The sequence below is a fragment of the Papio anubis genome, chromosome 4 (genome assembly GCF_008728515.1).
Source record: "Papio anubis isolate 15944 chromosome 4, Panubis1.0, whole genome shotgun sequence".
NCBI lineage: Eukaryota > Metazoa > Chordata > Mammalia > Primates > Cercopithecidae > Papio > Papio anubis.
Window position 1 is genome coordinate 22687372 of NC_044979.1, and position 12494 is coordinate 22699865.

At 39.3% G+C, this 12494-nt stretch overlaps 1 protein-coding gene across 1 annotated transcript in view; it reads left to right on the forward strand.

Moving 5' to 3' along the window:
• The window catches only part of MTPN (myotrophin), a 49504-nt gene extending 39869 nt beyond the window's left edge, over nt 1-9635 (forward strand). The window contains exon 4 of the mRNA XM_003896641.4: nt 6367-9635. Within this exon, the coding sequence (XP_003896690.1) occupies nt 6367-6453 (87 nt within the window). The 3' untranslated portion in view covers nt 6454-9635. The remainder of the gene's footprint in view (nt 1-6366) is intronic.
• Nucleotides 9636-12494: the final 2859 nt, after the last annotated feature.

Here is a 12494-nt window from a genome sequence, read left to right on the forward strand (position 1 = left end):
GGCCTGTATCATTTAATAAACATTTATAGATTACTTCTTATTGGGCCTGTGCAAGGCCTTGGGATTGCAAAGACTAATAAGCCTTGTTCCTGCCCTCAGCATAGTCTGGTAAAGGGAGACAAATATGTAGAACAGTCAGTGCATTGAAGCATTGTGGTTGCTGTGACAAGAGTTATATGCAATATGTAAAGACCTGAAGAAGAGGGCAGTTGTGGTCTTAGGAAGTTAAGGGGATAGTGTGTTATGAATAAGAATGTCATTACAGCTCCAGGTACCACAATTGTAATTTCATAAAGCAGTTGACACGTGAGCTGAACCTTAGAAACTGAGTGTCTAAGAGTCCAGTAGAGAATTGGGGCACCATCCCAAGCAGAAGCAACAACGAGAAAAGTCACGGGGACAAGAAAGAAACCATGACGTATTAGAGTACAGCACGTTGTTTGGCATAGCCACACAGTCAGGTAGAAAGGATTTAGCAAGGCCTATGACTAAAGAGGTAGGTAGGGAACAGATTCTGCCTTCATGTGTCATGTCATTTATCTTTATTCTATTTCATGAGAATGCCATTAAGGGCTTTTAGGTATTATGAACAGTATGATCAGACTGGCATTTGAGAAAGAACACCCAAACATGTGGAGTCTGAATTACAGTTGTATAATTAAAAAAAAAAAAAAAGGCTGGGCACAGTGACTCACGCCTGTAATCCCAGCATCTTGGGAGGCCGAGGCGGGTGGATCGTGATGTCAGGAGATCGAGGCCAGCCTGGCTAACACAGTGAAACCCCATCTCTACTAAAAATACAAAAAAAATTAACCAGGCATGGTGTTACAGGCCTGTAATCCCAGCTACTCAGGAGGCTGAGGCAGAAGAATTGCTTGAACCCAGGAGGCGGAGGTTGCAGTGAGCCAAGATTGCGCCACTGCACTCCAGCCTGGGTGACAGAGCGAGACTCCATCTCAAAAAAAAAAAATAATAATAATAATAATAAAATAAAATATAAAATAAAATATCATTGCATCAAAATGTTTATACCTGAACTAAAAAAGTGATGGTAGCAATGGAGAACCAAGGACAGATGGGAAATGTTAATAGTATGGTCTGAAGACTAAGTAAACAAGAACTGCATACTGTCCTCCACATCTTCTGGAAGATGGTAGTGTTCTTCACCTTGTTAGAGAGTATTGAAAAAGGAGCAAGGTTTATAGGAAAAGATGATTACAGATTCCTTTTGGGAGAGGTTGAATTCAAGGTATTTATGGAACTTAAAGTAGGTAAGTCTCAAAGCCAGTCCTCAGAATGAGGACAATAAAGGTTGGACATGGATGAGATGATTAGGAAGAGCATGTTGAGCAAGTTATGAAGAGTGTTAAAGACCTGAACCTTGTATAAAGGACAGCCAGAGACAGTAAAGGGAGGCAGGGGAGAGTAGAAGGAGTTGGTGCGGGAGGGAGAGGCAGGCTAGGCAGGAGAATGTGGAGATAATACTGTCTTCAGAGTTAGGACAATAATGAGTTGGGAATAAGACTATCATCACTGTTCAGATACCATATATATTGACTAGACTTGGCATTTAGAGGATGTTAGTGACTTATTTCAAAATGTTTTCAGAGCAGTATAGGTCAGGTTGCAAATTGTCTGCCATGTCTGATTTTTCCTTGTGCTTTAGAAAGAAAACCCTGGGTTGTAGTTGTCCACATGGCAGCCTAAGTAGTCCTTGTGTCTCAGCTTTCCTTGCAGTTTTAATTATGGCTGTGTGTCTAACTTTTAGGCTAATGGGATATGCACAAATGATGTGTGTCACTTCCAAATCATTACAAAATATGAATGCACTTGCTATGGACTTTTCTCCTTATCTAGAAGGCTAAAAAGAGATGTAGGATGAGCCAGCTCCAGCATATGGATGAGGAGTGTACCCATGGAAGATCATCAGAATGGAAGGAACTTAGGTCCTTAGATGACCTTAAAGGACAGAGCCACCCTGCCAGCCTCTGTGTGCTTAGCACTAAGACTGTTTTATGAGCAAGAAATAAATTAACTTAGTTCAATTCATTGTGTTTTAGGTTCTCTCTGTGGTAGCAATTAACCTTAAGAGTAACAAATTGGTTCATGAATTAGTCTGTTCTCACACTGCTATAAAGAACTACCTGAGACTGGGTAATTTATGAAGAGAAGAGGTTTAATTCACTCACAGTTCCTCAGGCTGTACAGGAGGCATGGCTGGGGAGGCCTCAGGAAACTTACAGTCCTGGCAGGAGGCAAAGGGGAAGCAGTCATATCTTCTCATGGTGGCAGGAGACAGTGTGAAGGGGGAGGTGCTACACACTTTTAAGCAACCAGATCTCATGAGAACTCTATCACAGGACAGCACTAGGAGGGTGGGGGGTGGTGCCAAACCATTAGCACCCGTGATCCAGTCACCTCCCACCAGGCCCCACCTCCAACATTGGGAATTACAGTTAGACTTGAGATTTGGGTGGGGACACAGAGCCAAATCATTTTAATTCATAAGTTTGTGGGACTGGGGAAAACTCAGGCTGCTACTGTAAGTGTTACCTTCTGATTCTGTCATTTGTGAGAATTGCACAGGGTTGCAGTATTGGAACAACAGAGAGAAAATGACTAGTCATATTAGGCTGCTAGGTGCCACCATGAGCAGTATTTACCTAGAAATAATTTGAACATCACTTATTTTAACTATAAGAATTGATAAAAACATAGTTTTTACATGCCAGAATATAAAAGTTAATCTTGACAAAATAGAAAAGCTGGCAAATTAGAAGGTGAAGGGAGTGATGGGAAGGTTGAGAAAGTATCTTATGAAATTATTTTATGAGAACTGATGGAACAAGAAATACAGGTTTAAATAAATATCGTTTACATTTATAAAGAAAGTATTTTATAAGAAACTGCGAGGGTCTAGGGAAGGGTGGTAGTGATGAGCTAAAGGCTTATCTATGTAGCAGGAAGTCAAAAGATAAAATCTAAAGTTATAGCTCACATATCAGCATGAGTATATTATTTAAAGTTATGCAAATAATTAAAAACAATTTTAAAATGTTTTCTTCAAGGAAGGGATAGGGCCAAATATACTTAAATTCTTCAGTTACTGTATCAAGTACCAAAAAAAGTTGTTTTAATATTCTTACCTATATTGACAAAACTGGTTCATCTTTTATTTTTTTAGAGCAACTGGTTTTACTTTATTAAATTCATTCTTTATTTATTTATTTATTTATTTTATTTTAGACTGAGTCTTGCTTAGTTGCCCAGGCTGGAGTGCAGCGTCATGATCTCATCTCAGTTTACTGCAACCTCCGCCTCCTGGGTTCAGGTGATTTTCATGCCTTAGCCTACGGAGTAGCTACGATTACAGGCGTGTGCCACCACATGAGGCTAATTTTTGTGTTTTTAGTAGAGATGGGGTTTTGCCATGTTGGCTAGGCTGGTCTGGAACTCCTGGCCTCAGGTGATCCACCTGCATAGGCCTCCCAAAGTGCTGGAATTACAGCTGTGAGCCACTACGCCTGGCCTTAAATTTATTCTTAAGTATTTTATCCTTTCTGATGCTACTACAAATGGAATTTTTAAATTACATTTTTGAATTGTGAACCTTTTATCATTATGAAATGTCCTCTTTGTCTCTAGTAATTTTTTTTATCTTAAGGCTTCTTTTGTCTGATATAAATATAGTCACTCTACTTATAATTACTCGGATCATTTTTTAAACAAGTATATATGTATACATATTTAGAGCAGAAGAGTAGAAGGAAAGACTAAGATGTTAACATTACTTGTATCTAACCTATAGAATTATGAGTTTTCTAAGTTTGCATCATAATTAGGAAAAAGGTGACATGCACATTTTAAAAATATTTTATCTAAATACTTCTGGTTGCAAATAGCAGAGATAAGTCAACAAGCAGAAAAGGAATTTTTGAAAAGCTACTGAAAAATTTTCAAAGGAATTTTTGAAAATTCCTTTCAAAAAAGGAATTTTTGAAAAATCAACAGGAAAACCTGGGAACCAGGCTGAGAAGAGACTGAGCTGTGGCAACTGCAGGGCTCTGGGTAGCGGGAACTTCTCAGCTTCTCATCGAAGGTGATGCCCCAGAAATGAGCTCTGACTTCTTATATTCCCTCTTTTGATCTCTTCAGTCAAGATTCAGAATCTAGGAGAGAGTATTCCGCTTGAGTTAAATAAATCTTTGAAATTTGGTGAGGAAAATAAGCATCTCCATTTTATAATCCTAGGACTATAGAGGACACTGGGAATGGGTAAGGGGAACAGAAATACACTTACCATGAATATGATCTAGTATTTGGTAGCACAACAGGGCTACAGTAAATTGTTAACTGTTATTAACAACTTATTGTTGACAATTGTTAACAATTTACTGTGTATTTTAAAATAAGTAAAAGAGCGGAATTAGAATGTTCTAACACATAAAGACGTGATAAGGGCCCTGATTTGATCATTACACATTGTATGACTGTATCACAACATCACATACCCCATCAATATATAGAACTGTTCTGTACCCATGATAATTAAAAATTAAAATGTTAAAAAACAATAGGGACAAATGATTCCCCGAGATGAAATTAGGGTGCTGCCATCAAATGGAGGGAAATAAACTCCGGTAGCTAAAAAGCAATAGAAGTTCACTATAATATGTAACTGCTAATGCAGAATTACAGTTTATAATGCTAGTCATAAAAACAGCCATCAAAATGAATAAGAAATAACTTTTTTGAATACAGTTATCCCAGTTGTCCCTTAACCCTTGTGGCGGGACTCATAGCATTGAAGTTCTCATGCACTGATGTCTCTTCCACTTGACCCTGAATTCCATGTCTTCCATGAAGCAGTTAAATTCATTTAGAAATGAGGAAATAGAGACTTTTATAATAATACTGAGGAGGACTTTGTGATCATTTCACACTTCCTAGAATGTCATCTCCTTCCTGATTTACTAACCAATTAGCCTGTACTCCTCGTCAAGACTCAGCTCAGGCTTTTTACCTCATCTCGGAAGACTTTCTCCCTTAAAATGCCCTCCTGCCACCTCCTGTTCTGATTATGGGCCACTCATCCCTGTTACTGTTCTCTTCTCATGGTGGTGTGTTGGTTGAGTTGTCTGACTCTCATACCATCCAGACCGGCAGACTCTTGTCTTATTTTCCTTTGATTCTGCAGTCCTTTACACAGGATGTGCACATTAAACATTCAGTAAATATTTGTTGAGTGAATGGGTGGATTTGCCAAAGAAAAGGGTAAGGCATCCCATGTAGAGCCCGCATGGATAAAGGCGTGACACATGGCAGGAAGGAACTGGTGGGAAATTCTGTAGGATTAGAGCATGGAGAGGTTAACTGGAGAAGAGACTGGTAAAGTTGACCAGCGTTAGCCTCTAAAGGACCATGTATGCCAAGTTTAAACAATTCTGTAGGCGTCAGGAACAAGCAGAAGAATGCATGAGATTTGGCAAGGGGAGTGGGTCAGGACTCTAGAGATTATATGGTGAATAAATACTGGCTGGAGCTAGAGCTAGAGCTGGTGAAGAGAACCCTCAGATGGTAGGATGTTGTCTCTGGGAGTTAAGAATCAGACCTGGTTTGGGAGCAGATTAACCTACCATGCACCTAGGCACTTTTCCAGGTCCTGGGAGTATAGTGGTGAATTACTGCCCCCATGGAGCTTTCATCCAGAAAGGGCAGACAGATAAAACATACAGGCACAAAAGGGCACATACACCCTCTCAAAACCAGAATGCCGTGTTGCAAATAAAATGTTCCAAGGCAGCACTGTCCAGGTTAAGCGTTCAGAGCGGTCTGGTATCTGCACTGAATATTTCCCTACAATATTGCAGGGAACCTTCTTATAGTCTGCCTCTCATTTACTGCAAAGTTTTTACAAGTAAAATGACCAATACTGTATATGTTCTTGATGTAGAGTGCATTAAGTATTATATACAAAAAGTGTTTCAAATAAGAAAAAATAATTTATCACAGAAATACTTTAGCAAAGTGATTTACTTTTTCCCCGTTTCATACTGTGCATAGGGATATTGTTTTTAAAGCCTAATTAGATAAATATATGATAGTATAAATAAAAGCCAGTGATTGCCTGGGTTAATTTTGTAGCTTACAATTCTTAGTGCCTGAAAAATAATGTGGCATTTTTACAACATTAATCCATAACATTGCCAGCTTTTTTGTTTTTCTGCAGTAGAATAGTCTCCACTAGTAAAGGAATTTTTAATTCTTGATGTAAACATTAACCTGTGCCATGCAATCTGGTCTTACATTTTCTTCCCCCAGTTGTGGGCTCATTTAATGATAAGGACCCTTTCCTCTCTTTTCCAGGGTGCTGATAAAACTGTGAAAGGCCCAGATGGACTGACCGCCTTTGAAGCCACTGACAACCAGGCAATCAAAGCTCTTCTCCAGTGATGGATGGATGGACTGATAACTTGGGAAGAATGACTCTCCTGTGGCCTCACACTGCTGCCTGTCTGTCTGTCACTCTCTATCTGCCAGCTTCTTCAGCTAAATACTTTAAGAGGGGTGAGGGGAGAGATAAATTCATAACAAATCAGACTACCGGAAAAAAAAAACAAGTGTTTTGGAGGAGGGGCAAAAAGAACTATGATCAGGCTTTTACTGGGATTCCTGATCAAGTAAGCCTCTTCCCTTTCTAATACACCTTATACCCAAGGGAGAGCAAAGACAAAATACACCAGTATCATTTGACCTTTTCAGCTCCCTAGCTAATTTATTAATTGATTGTGTTGAAGGTCTGATTCTACAAAGGCCAACTCGACATATTTGGTAGCCCTAACTGTGTGAGCAGTAGTGGCTGCTGTGATGTAAACTTAGGGTGCTGAGATAAGCAATTAGCTCTAGCCTTCTGCCTTAAGAATGCATTCTACTGGGGATTTCCTGGCATAGTTAAGAGCGCTGCCTATAAGGTTGGTGACCAAATCTTTCCTCAGTGACTTTAAGCTTTATGTGAAAGCTTAGTTAAGGTGAGGAGGGGCACACTCCTAAATTGCTGGATGACTGAACTTTGGATTTTCTCTCCCCTTTCACATGGATTTCATGTCTCTTTAGATAAAACTGACTAGTTTTATTTATAAAATCTTAAGTTTTGGAAGTCTAAAGGAGAAACCATTCCAGTATGCATATTTTTTTCTCCTCTAGATTCATACATTTATATAGCATTGAAACACTTTCAAACTCCTGCTGGTAGTAAAAGGGGATTTAAAAATAGAATCATAGCCATAAGCCTGTTAGTATCATATAAAGAGAGAACAGTTATCTTAGTACCTATGGATTTTCTTTATTTGCTGTTTGAATGGATTGACCTTGGTTATGTGTGGAAAATTAAGGAACATTCTTTGGAATGCCTCTCTCAGACCCATCTTGGATGCTGATTACTTATTGCACCAAAGCTATCACTGGGGTGAGATTTACTGTTTGGACAAATTTAGCCCCATCCCTTCAAAAATACACTTGTAACCAGGTTTCCCAGAGTTGTTGATAGGCTTCTGCTGAACATATGCCAACCCACCTGCATAATATATTTTTGTTGCTTTTATAAATCATGCATCGCATAAAGTGTGACAACTTCAGAATGTATTCTCTGTTCTTAGAATACAGTGCCCTAAAATGGTGTTCTTATGACCTGCATAAAATATTTACACATATTTCCAAATATTTATTTCATGAGCAGTACAGCTAATTAAAATATATAAGCTTAAATTTTATATCTTGCATTTAAAATGTTAAGATTCCTTTGACTTGCCATCCATATAACCTTACTAAAAATATTAAGAGTTTTTTCTTAGCCAAGTCATGCAATAATTGAATGTACCTCAAATTTTTAGAGAGGGGAGGGTGGGTTAGGGACTGATACTCAGATTGTGGGTAATAATTGAATTGATTTTTAAAGGCAACGTAGCATTCTACAGCAGGGTTAAACTATTACCAAGAACAGTCACCCTGGTTAATAACAAGTTTTACTGATCAGTTGCTGATTGGTTGGTTGGCGTGTGGGCGTGTGGGTGTGTAGGTGTGTGTGGGTATGGGTGTGTGTGTGTATCTTTCCCCATGAGCCCTTTTTTTAATCCTGTGGCTTTTTCACTTACAACTAGCCTAACCCTGTAATTTTCCTATGTCCAAGAACACAATCACAAAGTAGTGGTTTCAATACTTTGTTGTATTTGGCTAATTTTGCTGTCTTAATGCAGCCTATTAAGAGTTGGGTTAAAAATCAGTAATCAGTACTTCATTACATCACTGAACTAAAATATGGAGACATCCTCATTGAAAAGGGAGGGCACTCTATCAGTCTGTAACTATCAACATAGTGCAACAGGGTGTTTTGATACCTTTGTTTTCACCTCTTGACATAATGCTATTTAAAGGCTTGAATTTTTTCCCTTTACATAATTTTCACCTTTACTTTCGAAGTGTTTTGTTGTAGTTGGCTATTGCAGAGAGTGCATTGTCCTATCATTCCTAAACCTGGTCTGCTTTCTACATTCATGGTATGGAAACCATGTAATTCTTTGTACAGTTTATCCTGATGTTCCTTGTAATGCAGTAGAGGCTATTTCGCCTTCCCTCTTCTTTCTCAACCTTTTTGTAAACCCCATAATTATGAAGCTATTGCTTGAGAAAATAACATATAAACATAGAATAGAATAGACTGACCAAGATGGTTCACAGTTTCTTTTTTTAACTAGGTTATTTATAATGTATTTCTGAACCACTTGGCAGACAAATTCACAACACTTAATGTTCATATTTTGAGTAAAGGAAGCTAAAACCATGTTTGCTTTCTGGTACTACATGCATTAGCAAAAGGTTAAGTAAGTTTTGTTCTCCACTGAAGTAATACTTAACATCTCAGAAAAAATCTTGCATGTTCTGTAGTTTTGTATTAAATCAGTCATTTCATATGCACTATATCAAGTACAAACAGGTAGTTTACCTGTTTATAGTAGTGTACTAACAAAGTCTCCCTTGCAGCTTCAGACTGGTATCTATAGGCTTATCGTTCAAATACAGCACTTGAATATCCCAAGTAGTTCTTCTATGCATAGCTCACCTTTCTAAACCCAGTTAAGCATGGAAGAGAGGTAGTAGGTAGGTGCAGTGTGTGGAAGCTGCAGACAAGTAGGCCTTTTATTCATTGATTTCTTTTCCCAAGTACTGGATTTTAAATCTATATGTATCTATTTGATTTTTTTTCTAATATTTCAATTGAGCTGCTGTTTTCTTCCATGCAATATTGTATACTCAATTGTGTATAGAAGAAGCTGGTGAGAGTGCCCTCCTACATAAATAAGCAATTGCAGTGTTTTGCATGCAAAATATAAAAAATTTAAATTGTCCTGATTCTATTTTGTAAATGGAGAAACAATCATATCTTTCTAAGCAGTAATGGAGGAAGACTAGTGCTTTGTGCATTTTGATATATTTGAGTTCATTTTTTCCACAATGTCATACTTTTGACACAATTGGGTTTCTCATAAGTATCCTAGTTCATGTACATCCGAATGCTAAATAATACTGTGTTTAAGTTTTGTGTTGCAAGAACAAATGGAATAAACTTGAATTGTGCTACAGCTAGTGTGTCAGCAGCATTTTTCTCAGTTACTATCAATTTCGTTTTGTAGTCATCTCTAAAACTATACCAGAAGCTTGATTGACTCAAACATTTAGTTAATCTAAATTAATGTATCCCACTTCTAGAAAAAAAAATGGAGAGAAAATAAAATATAGATTTAATTGAAGTAAACCTTACCAGTCTTTGAAAGGATTTGCTTTTGTGTCAGTCTCCTGACATTGTTTTACTATAACTTCAGTAATGCTCCTGGTTGACGGGGAACAAGGTATAGCCAACACATCCCAGAGCATCAGGATCTTCAGAGGGGTTGAAGAAAATGAAGTCGTGGTTAAACCTCTTTGATCCTTTCATTGCTCATCTAAGTTGCTCCACATTTCTTGGAGATCTGCATTTCCCAAACTCAACTACAAGCACCTTTTTAGAGTGTAATTTTCAGGATGATCACTTTGAACCTTAAAACTGAACAAAATTAAATACAAAATTAGTTTGATTGTGTTGTAATCTTGTCAACACCAGGAGACTATTCGCCGTTTACTTTTAATGATAGAAAAAAATATGTGCAGATACTAAGTTATAGCAAAAGCTTTGTTTTAGAACTTTCACGTTGTTGACTGAAGTATAAATGGGGACCATGTGCGGCTTTAGGGGGAAGTGTTTACAGAAAATGTTTGAAGTTCTCATTTTAAGACTTGGAATCTAGGACCGGCGCAGTGGCTCACGCCTGTAATCCCAGCACTTTGGGAGGCTGAGGCAAGGGACATCACTTGAGCCCAGGAGTTTGAGACCAGCCTGGGCAACAGAGGGAAACTGAGTCTCTGCAAAAAATTAAAAAACAATTAGCTGGGTATGGTGGCAAGTGCCTATAGACCCAGCTACTTGGGAGGCTGAGGTGGGAGGATTGCTTGAGCTTGGGAGGTTTGAGGCTACAGTGAGTGAGCTGTGTTTGCGCCACTGCACTCTGGTCTAGGCAACAAAGTGAGACCCAGTCTCAAGAAGAAAAAAGAATTGGGCTCTATAAAGAAAGTTTAAATCTGGTTAAATACGTTTTAAAGGGAACAGAGTCGCCTTATATAATGATTGAAGAACCCCACATATATGGATGGAAGGCATACATCCGGTAGAAAGAAAGAGCTTAGAGGGGAATTAGTTTGCGATTAGAGAATAGCTGTCATAGGACTTCCATGCAGCACAGTATGCCAGACCACCATGAGATTATTTTTTTCCTCTTTCTGTAACATCATTGATTCTCAAAATGTGGTCTCTACACCAACAGCATCGCCATAACCTGGAAACTTGATAAAAATGCAAACTTTTGGACCCTAGCCAAGACCTACTGACTCAAACTCAGGCTGGACCCAACAGCCTGTGTTGTAACAAGCCCTCTAGGTGATTCTGATGCATGCTGAAGTTTGAGGACCATTGAATAAGACCATAAGAGCAAGAAGTAGTCAGCCTATATATAGATGCCATCAGAAATGACTTCCTAAAGAGAAAGTAAATGGAAGCCTTTAACACGTGAAATGTAGCAAAACTGGCCAAGTGTTGAAGCTCCAGACACCCAGGACAATCTTTAAAAATGAATTTCAAAGGTATATTCCAGCCAAAAGAAGTCAGGGGAAAACGGAACAATGATTCCAAAGATGTAACACGTGAAAATGACCCTCAGTTATTCTTAGGGGATTTTCCCCCTTATGTCCACAAAGTTGGATTCCTGAGACTCAAGCCTTACCCTTACCTTACCTTTCCTTGAATTCCAAAATAAAGTGGAGAGTGGAAGCCGGGCACAGTGGCTCATTCCTGTAATCCCAGCACTTTGGGAGGCCAAGGTGGGCAGATCACTTGAGGTCAGGAGTTTGAGACCAGCCTGGCCAACATGGGAAAACCCCATGTCTACTAATAATATAAAAATTAGCTGGGTGTGATGGCACATGCCTGTAGTCGCAGCTACTTAGGAGGCTGAGGCACAAGAATCGCTTGAACCCAGGAGGCAGAGGTTGCAGTGAGCCAAGATCGCACCACTGCACTCCAGCCTGGGCGACAGAGTGAAACGGTGTCTCAGGAAAAAAAAAAAAAAAAAAGTGGAGGGTTGGGAGAGACATGCAAAGATTTCTTGGGACCTATGACATGAACTGCGGTCTCATGCTTTTTACATGCAGGTCATTGTGGACTGGCAGGCAGAGCCACTCTGAGGAAGCCGAAGGCTGCTTTCTTAGCCCAATGCCCTGTTTGCCATCACAGTGTGCTGTGAAGATGGATTCCCCGCTGCAGTGGGTGTGCCACTGGCTTGGGAACAGCAGCCTTGGGGCCAGGTGCCCTGGAGTGGTGTGTCCCAATTTCTCTACACAGTGGAGTGGCTTTTGCCCTCCGTTTTTCTTTTTGGGTGGTCACTCATCCTACCCAACTAAATAGGTCCCGTGTCAGGTCAATGATCTTCTCCAGATACCAGCCAGATCATCACACATCAGCCGTGGGATATTTTTCTCCAAGGCTTTTACTTCTTAAAATATGATTGCTGATTAAGAAGAGAATTTAACAGCAGCTTTAATAGCACCTGGCCCGCGGTAGACGTTTCACAGTGTTTGTTCTGAATGATGACGTAAATGATGACCGAATGATGACATTATACAGTAAAATGTGAAAACAGCTTTGATTCAGTAAATCCTGCCCTACAAAAGACTATTAGAAGAGCCACGAAGCTACCTGTGTCCATGGACCCAAATATTGACCATGGAGCCTCATAAGTACTACTGATAATGATTGCAAACCGAAATCAATGAAGACAAATGCCACAGAGTCACAACAATTCACTGAGGAAATGCTGACCATGGGGTCAAGTGCGGGTCACTGTGAGCCATCG